The following is a 25,158-nucleotide window of genomic DNA, read 5'->3' as shown; positions in this document are numbered from 1 at the left end:
AATTTAAGATCTTCCTTTTTGAAGGGGACTTGAATACTCGTTCAAAAATCTAAAGGATCCGGCTCTGTGGTGTATTTTATATTCGCAACGAGGTTGCTGTTTTGATAAATAAATTGATTACTTACCCAACGTTCGGGAAGTAAGTCCATCTATTTGAGTCGGCATAAGCAACATGGGCTCAGTGGGCGTCCATGAAAGTGTGAGTGGCTCAGTGGGAGTCCATCAAATACGTAAGTGGCTGAGTGGCAGTCCAGCATAAGGTCCTATTGCGGCCAGGGTGATGACCAGTGGGGAATTCGTCCATCTACTAGTAGAAAAGGTTACTTATTGGTATCTTTGCCTGATCAGCAAGATATCAGGTTTATGCCAAGGTTTTCTCCTTTTCCAAATTCAGTGGATATTGCAACTCTGTTTATAATTTTCATAACAGAGGTTTTCAAGGAGTGTATAAAATGTATATATATAGGTGTATATATATATCGGGACTTAATGAAGTATCTCGTAACTTCATTATTTATAATGATATTCAAAGATTGAATATATTCAAGTCTTATCTTGTAGTCATATCAGTGTGATGAACTTTTGAAACTGATTATAACTTGAACGGTGGTAGTTCAAGTAGTATTTAGAAGAGATATAAGTAAATTGGAGTATCCTGTAACTTCATCTTTTAAACTTATATCTAGTAAATGATTATCTTATGCATGTCAAAGATTTTCAGAAAAATGTTGAGACAAGGTTAGATATATGAGATCACCTTGCAACGATATTCTTATACAGTTATAAACTGGAACTCTGTGTATATTATACATGTCAGAGGATTTCAAATATTGTGAAAAATATATATAATTATGTATATATATACTGAATATTTTGCGACTTGGTCGTGTTAAGATATCAGCTTGGTTCATTTCTTCTTGACCAAGACTTTTATGAGTACTATGAGAATGCTCGTATATTGTTAATCATTATACATATTATTTTGGTGGGCTTGTTGCTCACCCTTGCTTTCTTCTTTCATCACACAACAACAGATAAAAAAGATGAACAGGACCAAGCTTCCAATTCGCAAGCGGTTAGGAAACGTTCCGCAGTTTTCTGGAAGTGTTGATGCCGCTGTAGCTGAGGTAGAAATTACCAATAGGCTAGACTTTCAACTTCTGATGTACCAGACTTATGTATCTATATGAATTGTAGTAATGGTAAAGAAATGTAAAATTATTCAGAAACCCTTTTAAGGTGTAACGGTTTATAATTGTGGAATATAAGGACTTGTGTTATTTTTGGGTATTCATCTCTGAGACTATAACTTGTGGTGTGTGTGTATATATTGTGGGGTCACAGTACTCAGTAGTTGGTTGACGGTTAAGATTAAGTATTGATAAGGGAAATGGAACTCGTGACAACCCGAATCCCCGACCCCGGATTTGGGGGTGTTACATGTGGCATTCTTATCCAGGAGGTTTTCCAAGCTCAAATTCAAGAAGAATTTTGGAGCAGCCAAGCCAAACAGAAACATGGTTGATAAGTCAAAATTTAAGTGTTTCAAATATGGCTTGGCATGTCATTTTGCCAGTGAGTGTAGAAAGTCTGATTCCAGCAAAAAGAAGTTTAAGCCTGTTGATTATAAGCAGAAATACTTTGAGTTTTTCAAGCAAAAGGAAAGGGCTTTCATCACACAGGAGAATGACTGGGCTGCAGATGGATTGGATGAGGATGAAGAAACAAGCTATGTCAATCTAGCCCTAATGGTCAAATCAGATGAAACAGAGACCAATTCATCAAGCAATCAGGTAATCACCACTAACCTAGCACATTTATCTAAAGCTGAGTGTAATGATGCAATAAATGACATGTATATTGAATTATATCACCTGCATATTACACTTAAGTCCTTCACTAAGGAAAATGCTAAAATTAAAGAAACCAATTTGTTTTTAAATGAGAGGAATAATGTGCTAGAGTCTCAATTTTATTGAATTTAAAAATTGAGAATTGAGTGTAAAATTGCTAAGGATGAAATAACTGAGTCCTTTAAAAAAGAAGAGATTTTAAGGAAGCAGCTTGAGCAAGAACAGGAAGTAATTAAAGCATGGAAATCATCTAGAGACGTTCATGCTCAAATTACTAAAGGTCAAGGTATAAAATCCTTTTGTGATGCAGCCTGGAAAAAAGCAAAGAGAAGCTTGATTCCAATCTGGTTGAAGGACTCTTTACAGATATGGACTCAACGGATGATGAAAATCATCTGTCGGATAATCAAAAGGATTATCCGTCGAGAGATAAGGAGCCACATCTGTCGGTTGTGAGTAAACCAGTTAGCAAAGCTAAGTAAGTTAAATTGAATGAGAAATATGGATCAGTTTCTAAAAACTTTGTTCCAGGAGAATCAAATCAAGTTAGAAAAGAAAAGAAAGCTAATGTTGGTCATATGTCTATCAAGCAATTGAATGACAGACTGGAGAAGATTGAGGTTAAAATAGAAGTTAAAGGAAAAACAATAGAATTAGGAAGGTAGGGATTAACAAGCATAACAACTACACAACTGATAAATATGCACCAAGAAAAATCTGTGTTAGGTGTGATAGTGTTAATCATTTATCTGTTAATTGCAAACTTGTTATGCCTACTCCCATGTTTGCACCTTCTTCTTTTGCCAACATGACTATCATGCCTGCCATGTCTATAAGTGCTATGCCTACTCAGAATATGAATGCACAATTTCATAATATGTCATTTGCACCTAATCCTTATTATGTTGCATTTAGTATGCCACAAATGCCATTTAGCATGCCTTACTGGAATAACATGTTTACAAATAGCATGCCTTTTCATGTAAACCAAAATATGCATGATAATTCTGTTTCAATGACTGGTTTCAAAGGTCCAACTCAAATGACTAAGGATGAATCTAAGATCCCTAAGTTAAATGAGGTGAAACCTAAGAAACCAAAGAAAAAGGCTAACAAGACAGAACCCAAGGAAACTTGGGTACCAAAATCAACCTGATTTGGTTTTGATGTGTGCAGGGAAACAAAAAGAATCTTTGGTATCTAGAGAGTGGTTGCTCAATGCACATGACTGTAGATTCTATCCTGCTCACTGAGTTCAAGGAAAGAGCGGGCCCAAGTATCACTTTTGGAGATGACAGCAAGGGTTATACTGTGGGATAAGGTTTGATTTCAAAGGATAATGTCATCATTGAGGAGGTTGCCCTAGTGGATGGACTCAAACATAACCTGTTGAGTATCAGCCAGCTTTGTGATAAGGGCAACTCAGTCACTTTCAACTTAGAAGCCTATGTTGTGACCAACAAAAAGAGCAACAAAGTGGTTCTCACTGGAGTGAGAAAAGGGAATGTGTACCTAGCTGATTTTAACTCATAAATGCAGAATCAGTAACTTGTCTTCTCAGTAAAGCAAGTCAATATGAAAGTTGGTTATGGCACAAGAAGCTATCCCATCTAAACTTCAAGACCATGAATGAGCCAGTCAAGAAAGAATTGGTTAGAGGTATTCCTCAAGTGGAGTTTACTAAGGATGGATTGTGTGATGCCTTCCAGAAAGGAAAGAAGATTAAAGCATCATTCAGAAAAAAGCTTGATTCAACAATTGAAGAACCTTTGTAACTGTTGCACATGGATTTGTTTGGACTAGTCAATGTGTTGTCCATCTCAAGGAAAAGATATTGCCAAGTAATTGTAGATGATTTCTCAAATTTCTCTTGGACATATTTTCTAAAATCCAAAGATGAAGCTAGTGAAATCATCATCAATCACATAAGGCAAGTCAACAATCATCCTGACTTCAAAGTAAGAAGAATCAAGAGTGACAATGGAACTGAGTTCAAGAATTCTGTGATGAGATCATTTTGTGAAGAGAATGGGATTATGCATGAGTTTTCTGTGGCTAGAACTCCAAAAAAATAGAGTGGTGGAAAGGAAAAACAAATCTCTTATTGAAGCTGCAAGAACAATGCTAGAAGAATCAAAGTTACCAACATATTTTTGGGCTGAAGCTGTGAATACTTCATGCTACACTCAAAATATCTCTTTGGTTAATTAAGAAAAATGCATGACACCCTACCAATTGTTCAAGAATAGGAAGCCAACTCTAAATTTCTTACATGTCTTTGGCTGCAAATGCTATATCTTAAGGAATCAAACTGATCAACATGGAAAGTTTGATGCCAAAGCAGATGAAGGAATTTTTGTTGGATATGCTGTGAGAAAAGTATATAGAGTCTACAATCTAAGAACCAACATTGTTATGGAATCTGTACATGTTGTGTTTGATGATAAAAAGATTGAAGGACTGCAAGATGGAGATTTCCATGTAAACCTCAAATTTGATAATGTTGAGATGGTTAGTGATGACAGTAATGATGAAAGTGATCAAGAAATAGTGGCTAAGGATAATGCAGAAAAATCTACAACTAATGAAGTACATAATTCAACATCCGTCGAGTTACAGAATGCTTCATCCGTTGGTAGACAATCTGCTTCATCAGTCAGTAGACAATCAGCTTCATCCGTCAAGATACAAATTACATCATCCATCAAAACAATGAGAGAAGCTGAGAGTCAAGACAGATCACTTACAGAAAGAACCCCTTCTTCAAATCAAAGATTCACTAAATCAGGGGGAGTTTCTTATAATCAAAACTCAGTCACACATCAAGACAACAATGAGGCCTCTTCATCAAGAGGTAATCTAACACTACATAAAAATGGACTAGAGATCACCCTTTTGAACTCATTATTGGTGATGCATCTTCTAGAGTTCAAACAAGGAAAGTAACTCAAGAAGAATGTCTATATAGTAGCTTTCTTTCTAAGGAACAACCAAAAAAGGTAGAAGAAGCTCTGTTGGATCCTGATTGGGTTTTAGCTATGCAGGAAGAGCTAAACCAATTTGAAAGAAACAAGGTATGGAAGCTGGTACCCAAGCCTAAAGGAAAGAATCCACTTGACACCAAGTGGGTATTTAGAAACAAGATGGATGATAGTTGTCGGGAACAAAGCTAGATTGGTTACTAAGGGGTACTATCAATAAGAAGGAATAGATTTTGATGAAACTTTTGCTCCTGTTGCAAGACTTGAAGCCATCATAATTTTCTTAGCCTATGCAGCCCAAACCAATTTCAAAGTCTATCAAATGGATGTCAAAAGTGCCTTTCTGAATGGAGATTTGGAGGAGGAAGTCTATGTGAGTCAGCCTCTTGGTTTTGAAGATCCAAATTTTCCAAAATATGTCTACTATCTTTTGAAGGCACTTTACGGATTGAAGCAAGCACCTAGAGCCGGGTATGACACTTTGTCAAAGTTTCTCTTAAAAAATCACTTAACAAGACGTACTGTTGACAAAACTTTATTCTATAGAAATGTTAATGGCTCTAGTATACTTGTTCAAATTATGTAGATGATTATATATTTGGCTCTACAGATGAAAAACTTTGCAAAAAGTTTGCCAAATTGATGCAAAGTAAGTATGAAATGAGCATGATGGGAGAACTAACTTACTTTCTTGGTTTAAAACTTAAGCAAGTTAGTGATGGAATATTCATTAGTCAAACCAAATATATTTATGATCTTTTAAAGAAGTTTGATCTAATGGATTGTAAATCTGCAAAAACTCCCTTGGCCACTACAACTAAACTTGAATTAAACACTACTGAAAATTCGATGGATATTTCAAGCTACAGAGGCATGGTTGGCTCACTTCTGTACCTAACAGCTAGGAGGCCAGATATAATGTTTGCTACTTGTCTTTGTGCTAGATTTCAGGATGATCCTAGAGAATCTCACTTAGTAGCTATTAAGAGAATTTTCAGATATCTCAAGGGAACACCAAAACATGGCATTTGGTACCCTAGAGATTCTGGTTTTGGTCTAACTGGTTATTCAGATGCATATTATGCAGGTTGTAAAATTGATAGAAAAGTACAATAGGAACCTGTCAATTTCTAGGGAACAAGCTAGTATCCTGGTTCAGTAAAAAGCAAAATTCAGTTTCTACTTCTACAGCTGAAGCTGAATATATTGCTGCTGGTAGTTGTTGTACACAGATTTTATGGATGAAAAACCAACTGTTGGATTATGGTCTGTAAGTGGACAGAATTCCTATTTTTTGTGATAACACAAGTGCAATTGCCATCACTGAAAATCCAGTACAGCATTCAAGAACAAAGCACATAGACATCAAGTATCACTTTATTAGGGAACATGTGATGAATGGTACTGTGGAACTTCATTTTGTTCCAATTGAGAAGCAGCTTGCAGATATCTTTACCAAGCCACTTGATGAATCCACCTTTTCTAGGTTGGTAAGTGAGTTAGGTATGCTTAATTATTCTTAAATCATTTCAGATAATTTTGCAAGTTGTAATGCAGCCAGAAACTTAATTGATTTTTATGTTTTAAATGAAATTTTGGCTAAGTCAAAATTTACATCTCGACGGATGTTCATTATCCATCGAGTTTGATCATCCGTCGAAATAGAATAGCTTGATAAAAATCAATTACTTGTCTGGATTATTTTATACCCGACGGATCATTGTTTTATTCTCATCCGTCGAATTGTCTACATCCTAGCCATTAAAAGTATTGAACATTATCCATCGGATATACTTACAGTCTGTAAGTATATATCATGACGGATAATTGACAGAATTTTGACAGTTTATTTTATTTTTAAATGGCTATTTTGGGCAATTTGATTGGGTCTTTTATTTTTAACTTCAATTTTTATTCCTTTTTAATCTGAGAATACATAAAAGCCTTACTTCAAGTTTATTTTAACTTTTATCATTCTCAATTGCAACTAACTGCTATCTTCTTCCTCAAAGCAAAATCCTCTCTCCCTCACTGCAAATTTCCTCACTTTAACAATGGCACCAGTAGTCAAAATCATGTCTCAGTCAGGGTTCATCTATTAGAAGAACAACTTCGCCGCACTTGTGAACAAAGAAATTCCTGCATCTGAAGATTTTCAGAAAATGATGGACTTTGTGAAAGGATGCAAACTCAGTTATGCAATGCTGGAATCACCTACAATCTACTGTGAAGTTGTGGAGGAGATATGGACTACTGCTGTGTACCAGTCTACTGACAAAACCATAACTTTTACTCTTAAAGGTAAGCAATTCTGCATTACCAAAACGGTTCTTCTAGGCTCCGTTACCGGGTTTAAACTTTTGAAACTTTTGGTTCTGACCTCCACCATTCTTTCCAAACTTCCCTCTAAACTTTGAACTTCCTTGCTCTTACTCTGAGCTTTCAAACTTCCTTTTCCTACCTTCATTTTCTCTTTTTACAGCTTCACGCTCTCCTTCCACTATCATTGCCTTCTGCACCAAGGCGGCATAATTCTTGATCTCCAACAACGCCACTTGACTTCTAATCCACGGCCTAAGTCCCTGTTGGAACCGTTTGGCCTTCTTTGCCTCCCTATTCACATACTCCGGAATGAATCTAGACAACTCTGAAAATTTCACCTCATCCGCTACCGACATATCTTCTTGCCTAAGGTCCAAAAACTTCATCTCCAACTAATCTTGCATATAACTTGGCAAATACTTCTCCAGAAATATTTCAGTAAACTTCTCCCATGACAAATCCTTTCCTTCCAGCAACGCCTTCGAAGATTCCCACCAGAAGCTCGCTTCATCTTTAAGGTAATAACTCGCATACCGAGCTTTCTTCTCATCCTTAACTTCCGCTAACTCAAACGCTTTCTCCATTTCTCTTAACCACGACTGAGCTTTTATCGGGTCTGGAAAACCTAAGAACTCTGGGGGATGGACGGATTGAAAGTGTTTGAAGTTTCCAACTTTATGAGCTACGGGTTGTTGCAAAAGCTGAGCAAGTCTGCTCATCATGGTAGTTTCTGGATTTACTTCTGGGTCTTGGGTTTGGATTTCTTCTTATTTGTGATCTGGTGAATTGGCCATTTCTTACAAACCTGATTGAGAAATTATTTAGCAATATGATAGCATGGCATATCTATAACAACATTTTGTTATGAAATCTCTTTTGCGGGTTTTAAGCTTTACCCAATTTTGCACATGCAATCCTATTACTATATAATTCTCATATCAGTGTTGTTTTCTCATGGCACAGGGTATGATTTTACGAAATTTTAAACACGGTTGTATGAAAACATGGTATTCAGAACAGTTTATATAGATTCCAGGGTGCATAATAGGAAATAAGATATGTAATTGATTCATCAAACCAAGGGTACATAAATAAAAGTCTGATTATCACAAGTTCAGGAATAAGGTACAATAATATAATAGGGTTAAACAGAGGAAAAACTGGAAAACATCCCCTTATTTACCACTAACTTCTAACAACTTCTACTACAAGGTTCCGAGATACAATACAACAAATGAAAAAGGGATCCCGGCATCTGACCAAGTATCCCAAAGCCTACCGGCGCTGAAAAACAACAACTACGGGCTCCACCAAAAGTCCCTCCAGACCAACACTAACATCTAATCATCCAAAATCTCTCTCAACATAACCAACATCCAGCGAATGATCTTATACAGCCTCCGGGCCTCAGAATCAGCATCACTAGTGGATGGTCCCTCATCCAATCTCCTCCGAGCAACCTGCTCCACCATCTTAATCCGGACTCGCCACTCATCATCCATAGCTGAAGTGCTCTGCCTAGTCTCTCGAGCTAGCCTATCCACCAAAGTTCCCAACTCAGGAATACGGGAGTAAACAAAGTCTCGATCCTGGGCTAACTTGCCACCAACACTAACAGGCACAATCTTAGGCATCTCAGACTCTAGCTCAGGGGCTGGGGTCTCTGACTCTGGCCTCAAGGGTGATATCTACTTAGGGATCTCACTACTCTCAGATGGATCCTTCTCTGGATCTGAACTAACATACACAGGCTCCTCTGAAGAGGGTGGAATGGGGTCCACTGGGGTACCGGTCAAACTAACCTCTGAATCGGAATCACTACCACTACTGGTATCCTGAGAGAAAACATAAAATAGCAACCAAGAAACAACATTAGGGTTAAATAAAACTTCCAACCAACTCACACCCTAATTCTAGTTTCCAGTTTAACATATATACACTTTCCTTAGACTACACCTAATAGTCTAACTCAACTCTATATGATTTGAACTCTCTCGCGATATAGATATACACCCAAAATACCCTTTTACTCCTAACTTGTCTCAGGGACTAGATCATGTAGCTCTGATACCAACTTGTGACGCCCTCAATCTCGGGGTTAGGAAATGAGGACCCACACACCTTTAAACTAAGGATTAAATAAGCATAAACCCCGATTAGCTACTAACAAGATTAAACAGGATAAAGTATGAGACAAGATTATAACTACCAACCATAGAATATAATTTACAACCCAAAAATATAACCAAATTTACATAGTCGATTCCGACTTGGAACCGACAGATAACCCATTGTATCTTAACAACCTTTCGACTAAGCGCTTGCTCACTCAAAACCTGTACTACCTGCTCTGGCAACCGGAAGCCCTCAACACGATAGGGACCACCAGGCACGCTCTTACGAGTAGTGCGCCTAAGCCTGACCATCTTCTTGCTTAACTGCCATGGTTAGATTAAAACAAGACATATGAGTATAAAACTCAACAAGTAAATATAAAACAGTTCTATGATACAAAATCCATAATATACCATTTCTAAACTCAGGGCATTCTACTTTATCATTTCTAGGTGGCAGATTTCTATCTTTTGGGCTATGAAAAGGGTTACGAAGAAAAGCTTTGGGCTTTCAAGGAACAAGGCTCAAGATAGGGTGAAAGCCGACATTCATCACTAGCCTCTTAACATGACTGGACTAGCCACTTGATAATACGGGTGATCAGCCCGTACCGACCTCCATCCAGTCTTTAAGGTACCAATGGCATAATTTCAGCCTTAAACTGGAGTAGCCCCGCTAGCCTCTTAACATGACTGGACTAGTCCCACTAATCTCTTACGTCTCAATCCAGTCCATCAGGAATTCGTTTGGAAAACCTTGTGTTGGAAAAAGAAAGGTTTACTAAATCCATTTTAATATTACCAAGAATATGAAATCATTCAGACTCTTTCAAGTCGAAACTCATTTTTAAGTTCAGTTTCAAGAATTCAAAGGAAGTGAATAAACCAAAGGTAAGCAAGGTTCAATGCTAAAGATCTTGATCAAATGATAACAAGGTACGCAAGTTAGGGAATCAAAACCGTTTCAGGGATAAATAGGATATAAGGTAAACAAAGGAGTAAAGGATCATTACACAAGGGGTCTGTAAGGGTTCTTATAGGGTTTGCAACTGTTCATGGTATTTATAAGTAATCAAGATAAGAAAAGATTACCAAAGGGTTTGAACAATTATCTTATCAATAACAAGTTCACTAGAACAATAATAGGGTATCTCAAGAATCAATTACAGGGGTATATTACTATAAAAGTTCAATACTCTACATGGCATGAACAATATCCTCTTTATAACCATTTACACAAGTAAGTAGAGTTACTTGCCTGAGTTCGCTTTCCTATTTCATAAAGGTTGAACTACTGCCACCTAGTATACTTTTCCCTTTCCTAGCCCGAATGCCCTCACGCTCCGAATCTACAATCAAAAACCAAAACCTTAATTAGATTCCCACTTGACGTTCCCAAAATGCTTAACATTTTCCTTTTCGCAATATCCTAAGAGTATCATATATACTCAATTATAATCACACAACACATCTATACCATAACTTGTATACTTTACCATAAAGACTTCGAATCATACATTACGATGCAAATACGACATATAACATTTAATCCTTGCATTTCCAACTCTATACTTGAGTTATCATAGCAATTATATACCCTTGTAACTAGACGACTCAATCCTTCCTTTTTCAACACTTAATTCGAACCAAAATAATTAAATAAATCAAATATCTCTTAGAAATTACACATGCATTCACTTAGCATCAAATCAATCCCTTTTATGTCTATATTCCATTCGTCCCTTACAACCAAACACAACCAAGAATCAAGCATTAACATGCAAGCACTAAAATTACATAAAAACTTGGGATCAAGTCACCACTATTCCTTTAAATTATCTTTTAGCCAAAATGCTTACATGCAAAACTCTATCTTGACATGCATCCAAATTCTCATGTCGATTCTCGCTAGTAATTAATGCAATTAGCACATAAACTGACAAAATCCACTTAATCTCTTTTAACCATAAGATCCATTCGGATTTTTCAAAAGAAACACACATGCATAGATAGATTTTGACATGCACTTACTAGAACCAAATCGAAATTACACCTATAGTTCGTTTAAACGCATAAATCAATTTCAATCCCTTAAGATCAATCAAGAACACCCGAAATTTCCAACAATCAAGACATGTATGCATCATTTGGAGTTCTTAAACCACAACTCAATCTACTTATTCAAGAATCTCTATAATCAATCAACAATAAATCATTTACATCATCAAAATCAACTTAATAAACAAGAACCATTCGGTTTTCAAGCAAAACAACACATGCAACTCTTAATTCGATTCTTTAAATCATCAACTAATCAAATCTCTCAATTACTACTAAGAATATACATTAACAAGTCATTTTTATCAAAGAACAATCAAATTTATCTTCTCAAAATCAAGGACCCGTTTGGGTTTTTATGAAATCACCACATGCAATCTTTGAAAATAGGTTTTATGATTAGTAGATTTCAGTTTACATATCATGACTCACCACCGGTTTACCAGAGTTCATCACCGGTGGCGATGGTTCCATGGTGGTGCCCCAATTCGGGGATTTCCAACCTTGAACCTCCGATTTCTCTACAAAAATCACAGCAACAAATACATGCAAGATATAATCATCACAAATCACATCATCTCGAGTTTATTAAGACAAGAACTCGACAAAAACCGAACCCAAACACACACACATAGTCACATGCAAGTACAAACACACACATGCAAGTGAATCAAAGCTCGTATATGGAACAAGGGTGAAGTTTCATGAAGGTTTCCAAAGAAATAGAGAGGAAGGGAGATCATATACCGAGAGATAGGTAGAGAGAGAGAGAGAAAGAGAGAAAAATGAGAGAATGTGAGAGAAGAGAGAGTGAGGCCGGGTGAAGAAAGAAAAAGGGGAAGGGAAGGGAGTATTTATATTGGCTTGTAAGGGTAGTATGGTCATTGTACCATACTTTTACATTTTTTTTCTCTTTTCTCTTATTTTCAATCCAAAAACGAATTTAATCAAGAAATAGCTCTCTCGGAAAAGATGAGAATGAAACGGATAATGATTTTAGAATGTAGATCTCGAAATTAGTTTTTCATCCATATTTTCGGAACAATTTTTGAGCGAGCGGTTGATTAAATACGGATTTTACAAGATTATGCTGAAAATAGCATTTTTAGCTCCATAAAATCATTTTAAAATGCAACGATCACGAAATAAATCCATCTATCACTTTTAGAAAGTCTCTAAGACTATTTTGAAGATAACACAACAAATTTCATGCCTTGACCTTACTCGAATAATTTTATAAAAATGCATAAAGGTCCAATAATCCTTATTTTAAATCAAATAAATCCCTTAAATCCTTTTAAAAATTAACAGATCACGTAATCATGCATATAGACAAGCAAGCACATATATCCACACGTCACAACTCGTACATAATCATAGATTTTCCCTTTTTTCATTATTATTCCTCTTTTTGTGTATCGGGTCATGTTCCGCTTGACGGCCCAACGCTCAGCGTTTCAATTACGCTTCACAATCGATTATCTTTACTAACCGACACATCACTAGAACATAATTCCCACTTAAACATTTCATTTCACATATCAACACATATTTCACATTTAAAAACTTTAACCTTTTTTTTAAGACGGGTTTCGTTCTACCTGACGGCCGGACAACACAGCTTAACCTCTAAGCTGACTCTTTAAATTGGAACGCATCTATCTATGCTCCCAGATATTAATATACAATAAAGACAATTAACCATCACTTAATCACATAATTTATAATTACACCATAGAAATCATACTTTATTCACTTAATTACGTCATGAAATTCTCAGTCGTTATAATATATGATTGAAGCATGAATTATAAACTTTAATTTTTAATATTATAAATAATATAATATATGATATAAACGAAAAGTAATACGTAAATACACAATTAATGTTGAAGTTCATTAGTCAATGAACGTGACATCATAGGCCAAAGTAGGTCGTCACGGCCATGACCCGATTATATTCCTTATAGTACGAGTAGACCATGAAGGCCACAACCCAAAACGGGTCGTGTTTCCCACGGTCCAAAATCAGCTACGTAATCAACCCGCCGAGCAGAACTGAGAATGAGGTCCACAATGACTCTAACATCATTTTCAACATGAAAACAGGCTCCTCCTAGGAAGGATTCAGAATCCATCATCTAGAGGAATCCTACTTACCATCTAAGAAGAAGACTTGTCCTCCAAGTTTCCCTACCCTAGTTTAACCCTAGACTCAATATTATATAAAAGACTCTACCCCTCAACCTAGAATTAAATTTATTTACTTGATTCTCTACAACACAATGATAAGTAGGCATCTTGCGAGGACAACTAGTCTCCACCGCGAAAACAGTCATTAAAATTCGAAGCACAACAACCCCGACATTAAATACAATCACAACCCTAGTTTTTATTCTGCGATAATATATAGGCTTGTTGGTGTGATTCGAACATGAGAAATAAAAATATTTGTTGGTGAAGAGATTCGAACTTGAAATTTTAGGGAGTGTATTATTTTAATATTAAATAATATTTATTTGTTTTTGGTGGATTCAAGACTTGGGAACTTATTTGTATTTGTATAATAATAATAATAATATTTTTTGTTGAAGGGATTTGAACCTGTGAGTTTTAGTATTATTTTATTTAATATTTAGATTTAACGGTTCTAATCATTTGATTAAGTAGATCTGACTGTTGCCAGAGGAGATAATCAAAATGGAGGTTGAACCAAATTATACCATTTTTCAGTTATTATATTTTAGTATAGATTTTTTATAGTTTATTTTAATATTGTTGTATCATTGATCATATTTTGGTAATTAAATAGTAGCACAATAATGTAATTCTTTTATATTTATGATTTATTACATCTCTAGTCATATTCTATTTAGGATTATATAAGAACATTGTATGTCAATTTATATTTGAATAGTAGTAGAACAAGATAATTATTTTATATTCATGATTATATTAAAAATATACTTATTCTATAACATATAATCTTAATCGTCATGTCGAGGGTTGAGATTATTTTGACGATATATAACCAAAATTTTGGATAAAAAAGCTCTTATGCTTATTATATATACTAGTTGATAACCCGTGCGGAGTACGGACCGAGATCAAAATATCAATATTAAATAATAATTATAAAAAATTATTATAAATATAATTTAAAATATATAATAAATAAAATTATACGATTATTGCAATTATTCTTCTAAAATTATATGTAGTTTTCATTAACTCAAATCTTATTAGAACAATAAAATTCAACATTATTATGTATCTGTTATTCAAAAATACATAACTAACATTTACATCGAAACTTTAGCCAATTAATGAACAACACGATTGACAGATAATTTAACAAAATATTAAATCAACATTACTAAATAATTGCATATTAGATTTCTTATTGTTAACTGGATTTGTGCTTTTACATAGTTTATGATCGCATATTTTTTTCTAATAAAATATTCTTTATGTATGTATATATTTGCATTTGGTGCTAAAATAGAATTTTATAAGTATGAATCTAGAAATTACAATGTATATACGATTCTGTTTATATAAAAACAATAAAAATATGTGGTATACAAGAATCAAAAACAAGTAAAATATTACATATATAATTATAAGTCATATGGGATCAAAAAAATAATAAAAATGGTATATTTAAAGCTATAGTAAGATTTAAAAAGGGGTGAAACCAAAAATTGGTGAAACCGAAAATGGGTGAAACCAAAGTAACACTTAGATGGTTTCCTAAAAGCATGGCTTAAAAATTCAAAAAATGGGTATAAATAATATATTTATGTATATATATATATATGGCATCAAAAATGATAAAAATAATACACTAAGAGTTATAACATAAATCATAAAAGGTGAAACCAAAAGGTGATGGAACCAAAAAATAAGCGAAATCAAAGTACCACTTAAAAAGAGGTTTCATTTATTAATAAAGGTTATTAATGTATTAAGGATTCCAATAGATAGGTTTCATCATATTATTGATTATGAGAGGGGAGGGTTAGGGTTTTGTAGCGGAGCCAATAGATAGACTAATCAAATCTATTTAAACCAGATATAATAGTAAGATAACAAGGTCACCAAAGGAATTATTGATTTGATTCGATAGCGCCGGACGATTCACAGCCAAAGAGAGGAGTGAACCATGGGCCAAGGTATTGTCCCACTTATTTTTAGGTACTTTTATGTATCATTGTATATTAATTTGTATTAAAAAAAACACAATCATCTAAAATCAATGATAAGATAGCAAGTCTTCATATGTAGAGTCTATAGTGCTTTTCCATTGCTAATTGTGAATGAATCCACATAAAGTGCTATTAATTGTTTTTGATTATAAGATGATTTAATATCGGTTTTGTCTATTGGAGTCTTGACTTTGTGACATGGTTTGGTCGTCTTTTACTGAATAATTCATAAGTTTGTTTTTTCCGTTTAATCATTTCTTTCAGTATTATGGCATCGAATGACAGTTTAATCCAAGCAATGAATAGCATATCATTGGAAGAGGAAGAAGAAGGTGGAATATCTTTAGGTCTAACAGAATTGCAAGAAGGAGATCAGCACTTGATTGGGATAGATATAAAGTTATGTGTGGTGGCTCGATTCATATCATAAGGTAATGTTGATTTCGCATCCATGCAGCAAACCGTGGCATCTCTCTAGAAACCCAGCATGGGAGTCTATATGAAAGAATTAGAGATAAACCTATATATGTTCCAATTATATCATGAGGTGGATGTTAGGAGAGTCATGGAAGGCTGCCCGTGGTCTTTTAATAGAAGAGCATTACTAATGCGTCGAATGAAGGAAGGGGAGATCCCATGAAATATAGAACTGAATACTCTTGATCTCTGGGTACAAGTATACGACTTGAAAACATGCTTCATGTCAGAAAGAATTCTTACGGAAATAGGCAACTATGTGGGCAAGTTTGTCACATCATGTCCTACTAACTTTACTGGAGTTTGGAGAGACTACTTTCGTATACGTGTCACCACTGATGTCACAAAACCTCTTAAAAGAAGAATGAAAATTAGAAGTGCAGCAGCAGAGTGGTTTTGGATTAATTTCAAGTACGAAAATGTCCCGACTTTCTGTTTCATATGTGGAATGCTAGGTCATTCGGAAAAATTTTGTAGTCATTTATTTGAAGTGGCAGAATCAGACATAACCAAACCATATGGGCCTTGGATGAGAACACCATTCAGGAAGCAAGTTAAACCTATAGGTGCGAAGTGGTTCCGTAGTGGCTCAGATGGAGATGATCAGAATTTTCCTGTTGCTCAATCTCAGGTGCAGTAAGATGGTGAGAGGAACAATCAAGATCCACCTTTTCCTCCACAAAAAAAGGAAACGGGTAGAAAGGGCGAGATTCATGGAGATAATAAATTCAAACAAAATCAAAAAAGCGGGAATAGCGAGATAAAGAATGTGTAAAATCTAACTGCTAAAAATATGGTCTTTATAGCTAAGGAAACAGTTACTGTCATTGAGTCTAAGAAGCGTCGAACAAACGATGAATTGGGCTTAGATATTTATATGGGCTCAGACAGCGAAATTATTCTAGACTCCAATACAGATGTCAATATGATCAATGATCAAGCAAGCCCATCAAACTTTGCTTTCTCAAAAAATGGATTAGAGGCAGGTATCCAAGAGGATGCACGCCTAGCATTATGAGTATTATCAACTGGAATTTCCATGGGCTTGGGACCCCATGTGCTTTACAATTCCTTAAGGAGTTGGTTTTCCAAAAGCTTCCCAATATCATCTTCTTATGTGAAACCATCTGTAAACAACCAACAGTTAAATGAGTCAGAACAGCTTTGGGCTTCGAAGGTATGATTGTAGTTGAAGTTAGTGGTCGTAATGGGGGTGTTTCCCTTCTATGGTGTAATAAGGACGAGGTTTCTTTATGTTCATACAACAAAGGATGGAACCAAATACAGGTTAAATGGCATTTATGGGGAACCTGACATATCGAAAAGAGAGGAAACATGGGGATTAATCAGGAGGCTAGCAAGTAAAAACTCTCTTCCTTGGTGTCTTATCGGTGATATGAACAACGTTTTATCGTAACAGGATAAAAGAGGAGGCGCACCCTATCCCACTCGCCAATTACAGGGTTTTCAGGAAGTTCTCATCGATTGTGATCTTGTAGACATGGATTTAACTTGGTATCTATTCACACGGGACAGGGGTGCAAGGACTAATAATCATATTGAAGTGCGTCTCGACAGAGCACTAGTCACTCCATCTTTCATTGATACTTTCAAAGACGCGAAGCTCATCAATTTAGAGGTGTAGACCTCGGATCACTGCCTAATTCTCTTGGAACCAACATCCAGCACCATAGTAATTCGATCAAAAGCTTTTATATTTGAGAATGCATGGCTTAGAGAACCTATGTGTTATCAGATTGTTGAATATGTTTGGAGTTCTAATGAAGGATTTATGTACGATAAATTGTCCTTATGCGCTGAGATTATATCTACTTGGGGAAAGGAGATCACCGACAATTTTAAGGGGCGTATAAACCGTTCTAAGAAGATTTTGAAAACCTTGAAGAGCATAAGAGACATCCATGCAAAGAAAATGTATCTAGAGGAAAAAAAGAGATTGACCGAAACGTATGCTCAACAAGAGGTTTTTTGGCGGCAAAGATCGAAACAACTATGGCTTTGTGAGGGGGATCAAAACATCAAATTTTTTCATGTAGCAACCAAAAATAGGAGAAAGATGAATCAGATTAGTTTTATTCATGACATTTAAGGAAATAAAGTCGAATGGGGCTTTGATTTGGATTAACAGTGGAAAGTTACTTTTCAGGTTTGTTTACTTCCTCAAGTTCGGACTGGAATTAAGTAATAAGTTATATGTCTAGTAAAATTACCCCGAGTCAAAATGGAGCTATTCTAGCAGAGCTTCAAGAAAACGAAGTGAAAGCTGCGTTATTCAGTATGCACCCAGACAAGTATCCGGGTCCAGACGGTATGACTCCGGGCTTCTACCAAAAATGCTGGAATATAGTGAAGTCAGACATGATTTCTATAGTCCAACAATTTTTCTTAACAGGGAAGATTGATGATCAGTTGATAGGTAATAATATTGCTTAAAATCCTAAAAAACCAAACCTTCTTTATATGACTGATATTCGCCCTATATCTCTTTGTAACGTCTTATACAAAGTCATATCTAAGGTTTTGGCCAACAGATTGAAGAGGACCATTGATTCAATTATATCTGAATCCTGGTCAGCTTTTATTCTGGGGCGTCTAATAACTGATAATATAATGATTGCTTTTGATGTAATGCATTATATGAAAAGGAAAAAGTGAGGGAAAGAATGTTGGATGGCATTAAAATTAGACATGTCAAAAGCCTATGATCGTGTTGAATGGAACTATATGGAAGCTATTCTGGCCAAGTTGGGTTTTGATCGCCGAGCAATCCTCCTTCTCATGAGTTGTATGACCTCTGTCAATTACAAAGTCACTCACGCAGGTAGATCCTTTGGATCGATCATCCCAGAAAAGGGTCTCAGGCAAGGAGACCCTCTATCTTCTTATATGTTCCTAGTTTGCATTGAAGGTTTATCAGCACTGTTAAAAGAATTTGAAAATCGCAAGTTGATATATGGTGTTAAAGTAGTAAGAACTGCTCCTCCTATAAGCCATATGTTTTTTACGGACGATTCCTATATTTTTTGCAAAGCAAACATGAAGAAAAAAGAAAAAGAAAGATATATATATAAATTTCTTTTTTAGAAGAAAGAGTGCAGACAATGTGCTAATGTTGTTGAAGCTTTTTGAACAAGCTTCTGGGCAGAAGATTAATGTTGACAAGTCTTCTATTTTCTTTAGCAATAATACACAAGAGTATTTGAAGATGGATCTATGCCACAAATTAGGATTCAAAGAAGCATCCAATAACAATCATTATTTGGGCCATCCTAATATTATCGGTAGAAATAAATCCACAATATTCGGCTTTGTTAAAGAGAAGATGCAGGATCGTATTAATGGTTGGGACAAGAAGACGATCTCTAAAGGAGGAAAAGAGATTCTTCTGAAGAATGTGGCTCAGACTCTTCCAAATTACTCTATGAGTGTCTTCTTAATGCCAATGGAAATATGTCATCAGTTAGAAACCTTAATGTACAGATATTGGTGGAGAACAAATTCAAAGAAGGAAAAGAACATTCATTGGCTTAGTTGGAAGAGAATGTGCAAATGAAAATCTCAAGAAGGTATGGGATTTCGTAATGTGCGAGATTATAATATAGCTCTTCTCGACAAGCAAGGTTGGAGACTTCTTAAATTTCCGGATAAATTAGTCAGCAAAGTCTTCAAAGCTCATTACTATCCTCAAGGAAATTTTCTCACGGCAAATATTGGTAGTAACCCAAGCTACATCTGGAGGAGTATTTTCGAACCACAAGAAGTTGTTAAGAAGGGTGCTGGATGCAGGGTAGGGAATGGAGATTCTATTAACATCACGCTAGATCCTTGGCTTCCTGTGGAGAATGATCCCTACATTCATACACGTTCAGAAGCTATCTACAATTAGAATGTGTCATCTCTCTTCATCATGACAGACAATAGTTGGGACACCGAGTTAATAGAGGACATTTTTGAAACTAGAGATGTTAATATTATTCTGTCAATCCCAGCTGATAAACAAGTTAATGATGCATGGTATTGGAGGAAAGACAAACTTGGTCATTATACAGTCAAGAGTGCGTATCTTTTTTTAGAGGGGAGAATAATGAAACCAATGCAGCAGCTAACTTAGGATTTTGGCGTAAACTTTGGAATTTGAAAATCCCTCCTAAAGTTAAAAACTTCCTATGACGTGCTTGTTCAAACAGCCTTCCTACCAAGGACATGCTTATAATGAAAAAATTACTTCTCAACGCCTTGTGTTCAGTATGTAACGACCAACAAGAAACAGTTCTTCACATCCTGGTAACGTGTGTATATGTTGCTTCGACTTGGGACAAGCTAAATAAAGTACATGTTGCTGGTGATTTCAATAATTTTGCAGAGTGGTTACAGCTGGTTTTCCAGCATCACAACACAGGTGAAGTAACAGATATTGTCATGGTTTGCTGGATGATATGGAAGAATAGGAACGATCTTATCTGGAATCAAAGAAGTTTGTCGAACTTAGAATTGGTGGAATCTGCAAGTTTAGTTCTTAATCAGTGGAGAATTGTTCAAGATCGAACTTTCGTTCACTTCATGGGTTATATGACCCTAGAAGACGGTGACGAACACTAGCAACTACCCCCAGCTAACAGTATTAAGATCAATACAGACGCCGCCATTTTTGAGGAAACAAATTGCTATTGTTTTGCTTTCGTTATCAGAGATCACGAAGGCAGATTATTTGAAGCCAGATCGAGATCCTTAAGAGGGAACCCGATCCCAGAACTAGCAGAGGCTTTAGGCATAAAATAAGTACTTAGCTGGATATCCAACAAAGTTCAGAGTAATGTTATTGTTGAGTCTGACTGCTTGCAAGTGGTGCAACACATCCGTAGCTCGATCCAAGGTTTCTCCTACTTAGGCAGAGTTATACAAGAGTGTCGTGCCTTACTTGCAAATTTATCCTGCAAAAACGTGAAGTTTAAGTTTGTTAAACGGTCCGCGAACAACGTCGCGCATTTCCTAGCGCACCAAAATTGTTCCATTGTTGATCGTGTTTGGAGAGTGGGAGATGTCCACTCTAGTTTTAATTATGTTTTGTCAAATGATTTGATAAATTAATAATATTTCGACTTTTGCTGGCAAAAAAACAAATTGTAGCTAAAACACACGTATCTGTGCACACACAAGTCAGGGGTTTTTTTGCGGAAACAGTCTCTTCATTCTTTGGAATGAAGGTAAGGCTGCGTACGGTATACCCTCCCCAGACACTGTCCTAAACAGTATTTACCGGGTACGATTGATTGATTGATAATATATAAAGGATTCCATTTCATTATTTTAATAAAAAATAAAAAATAATCTACGAAAAATATAAATATCGTAATTATAATATGATTCCAACAATCTATATTTTGTTAAAAACAATATAGAACTCTACATGAAAGAGAAATCTAGGGGTGAAACCAAAATACAGCGTAACCCTGTCCAGAAATAATTTAGAGTTCTACGAAAATAGAATGGTAATTATATTACGATTTGAACAATTTTATTATTTTTAATGGGTGAAACCAAAATACAGTTTCTATAATATCCATATCATTTATTTAAAATAAAATTACACCAACAAAATAAAAAATTCTAAATTAAAATATTCCAATTTAAACACGACATATTTAGTTGGTCGTGATTTATATTTTTCGGAACCTATTTAATCTGGCCAATTGATCAACTTATTTATTTTAAATTTCAAATCTATAAAAATAATATAAAAGTATGGCTTATAAAATTTAAAAAATGGTTAAAAATAATATATATATATATATAATTATAAGTCATATAGAAATCAAAAATGATAAAAATAATACACTTAGGTTATAACAAGAGTCATAAAAGGTGGTAAAACCAAAATATCATTTAAAATAGGTTTCGCTTATTAATAAAGGTTATATATACGGTTTGAACAATTTTATTATTTTCTAGAGGTGAAACGAAAATACAGTTTCTATAATATCCATATCATTTTATTAAAATGAAATTTCACCAACAAATTAAAAAATTCTAAATTAAAATATTCCAATTTAAACACGACCTATTTAGGTGGTCGTGATTTATATTTTTCGGAACCTATTTAGTCAGGCCAATTTATGAACCTATTTATTTTAAAACATAATTTAAAATAGGATTCAACCCTATAAAAATTAAAAAAAAATATGGGTTATAAAATTCAAAAAATGGGTAAAAATGATATATATAGAATTATAAGTAAAGGATTAAAATAACACATTTTGAGTTATAATATAAATTATAAAATATGAAATTAAAATACAGTGGAATCAAAAAATAAGTAAAATGGTACCACTTAAAAACATATCTTACTTATTAATAAAGATTATTAAAAAATATAATTTAAAACCGAACTAAGATACGGTTGGAAGTGTTCTTACTCTTTACATTGCCGGCCAGTAGAAGTGAAAAATTAGAAGAGTGACAATCAGAAACTAAATTTCAACACAAAGTTAACTTGGACTCAAGTTTATTACCAATTATTATTACTGTCCGCACAAAGTTAACTTGGACTCAAGTTTATTACCAATTATTATTACTGTCCAAAAAAGGTCAATGCCGTAAAATATGAAAAAACTAAATGCTAGAGAAGGAACATGTATATTCTACTTGGCTCTGGAACATGAGCATATTCAATTTTTTATTTTTTTTAAAAAAAAAGAATTTAGAACTCATAAAAGCTCAAAATTTTAACGAAAAATTTATAGATATACAGATAAAGAAAAATTGAAATCAGGTTGAAGTACACCGTTTTCATACACAGCGTCAACAACCACAAAGCTTCAACTTCTTCATTTATTGTTATGAAAAAGGAAACATAGTTTAAAGTCTAGACAACTTGTGAAGTTGCCAAAACACGGAGTGGGTGCAGCTTTGCTACAGAGAGACCACACTTCTCCACCATGTCCAGTTCATTCAGCGGAATCCCACTTTCAAGTTCCCAATCAAAACAATTTATGAGGGAACCCAACATGACCGGCACCATTCTCATTACCAATGGTAAGCCAGGGCATATCCTGATTCCCGCACCAAATGGAATCAGCTCGAAGTCCTGGCCTTTTACATCAACTTCTGAATCTAGAAATCTTTCCGGGTGAAATGACGAGGGATTTTTCCAGGAAACTGGGTCGCGCCCAATTGCCCATGCATTGACCAGAACTTGGCAATTTTTTGGAATAGTGTAGCCATTTATTTCAGTGTCCTCTTCTACTTGGCGCGGTAACAATAAAGGAAATGGTGGGTGTAACCTTAGAGTTTCTCTCACAATACATCGCAAGAAAGGCAATCGATGAATGTCCCCCTCTTCTAGCATTGCGCCTTTGCCAACTACGTGGTGGAGCTCAGCTTTCAGCTTTATCATGGTTTCTGTGCTTTTCAGTACCTCCGCCATGCCCCATTCCACTGTATTCGAAGTTGTATCTGTTCCGGCAACAAATATGTCCTGCGCTTATTTGGTTTTATACTTTAAAGTCTGTGTATTGGATTTAAATTTCTTAGAGAACTTTGTCACTACATCAAATCAAGTATAAGAGTGACTTATGTTCATCGTATGGAGTGGTGGACTCGTATTGGATCCTCATTTATATTTTAAGCAGTCATAAATTTATTAACAAAACATTAATGTGTACCACGTCCAGGAGACGATATTAAAAAAATTATTAAATCGTAAAAGATAAGTTTATGGAATGTGATGCAAAGAGTTAACATACCACAAACAGGTGTTGCATAAGGATTTTGTCCATCTCATTAGGATTCACTTGAGAGATGTTGATCAGTTCATCAAGCATATCAGTATTCTCTACAGCAGTGCCTGATCCCTTCAACGCCAATCTCTCACTGATCAAACCATCTAACATATCTATTAATTTCTGAAAGTAACATGTCATTCTACGCTTCACACCTTGCGGATCCATCTTTTTTAGCACAGGAAAGTAGTCGACGAGATTAGGCCTGCCTGCTTCAACCATAATATTCCATGCCAAGTCCTTGAACTCCTGAGCTGAATCCTGGTAAGGGTCTGCCATGTCCTTAGAAAATACAGTATTTGATAAGAGATTGAAAGAAGTCCTAAAAGCAGCACGACCAATATCTACTGCCTCTCCAGATTGGCTACACTTTTGAACGTATGCAATAAGTTCATTCACCTTCTTACCACGTAGATGCTGATTAGCGTCGAGCTTGTTAGCTAAAAATAAATTTGAGTTACTTATTTTTCTGAGGTTTCTCCACCGCGGGCCTATCGGTAACCATGCAAAAGAGTATAGAGAATGGTCGCAGGCAGAGAGTGAGTCAGGTATAAACCTGCTAGAGAAGACACGGCCTTTCTTTTGGAAGACTTGTTGAGCTATGGCTGATGAAGATATAACTATGGTGGTTACACGGCCTAGTTGTAGATGCATGATTGGGCCATATTTCTGGGATAGTTTGGCAAGGGACTGATGAGGCAACTTGCCCAGATTAGTAAGGTTGCCGATAATAGGTAACTGGAATGGGCCTGGGGGAAGATTTTTGCCTTGATTTGGAAATGATAATAGATGCTTAATAAGTACATAAGCTAGCATCAGAGATAACAAAATGATAATCACATCCATCTAGCTCAAACTTACTTTGTAGATCTATCAGATTTCTTGGGAAGAAGTAGTAGTTTTAACATCTGCCCATATTTTGTACTAATGGACATACATAGTTGATGTTTGTGCAGCACTACGTACAGCTTGCAGAACTTGTCATCTACGGTCATGTTGTACATTATTGTTTAGATTTTTTTTGCATAGTGACAAGGAGTTGTAATCTTATCTAAAAATATTATATTTATATATATTTCTTGGGCAACATGGTCAGAGATGATATAACTTATCTTGGTTACCTATATTTTGATCATGTGACGTGTTATAGGAGTTGGAAGTGGAGTGCCTCCTCATATCTGAGGCACCATTTTCTTTAACCTGAACTTTTTAGGCAACTGATGTTGTGGTTGGAATAGGGGTTTTTGGAGAGAATCCTAAATTCATCGATGTGACAAAAATATAGTTAAGGAATATGACGGGTTGGAGATAGCTACAATGATCATAAATGTTCTTTTGGAATATTT

The 25,158-nt window shown here is 35.3% G+C and overlaps 1 protein-coding gene across 1 annotated transcript; it reads right to left on the bottom strand.

Annotated features, from left to right (window-relative positions):
• Positions 1–22,783: 22,783 nt before the first annotated feature.
• On the bottom strand, positions 22,784–24,813 carry LOC141718987 (geraniol 8-hydroxylase-like). The gene is made up of 2 exons (XM_074521365.1): positions 23,777–24,813; positions 22,784–23,508 (listed from the first exon to the last, which is right to left on the bottom strand). The coding sequence occupies exons 1-2, from the start codon at positions 24,656–24,658 to the stop codon at positions 22,897–22,899; spliced, it is 1,494 nt and encodes a 497-aa protein (XP_074377466.1). The 5' UTR covers positions 24,659–24,813; the 3' UTR covers positions 22,784–22,896.
• Positions 24,814–25,158: the final 345 nt, after the last annotated feature.

Source organism: Apium graveolens, chromosome 4 (assembly GCF_009905375.1).
Source record: "Apium graveolens cultivar Ventura chromosome 4, ASM990537v1, whole genome shotgun sequence".
Taxonomy (NCBI): Eukaryota; Viridiplantae; Streptophyta; class Magnoliopsida; order Apiales; family Apiaceae; genus Apium; species Apium graveolens.
Note: the sequence above shows the minus strand (reverse complement) of the source record. Positions and strands in the feature narration are given on the sequence as shown.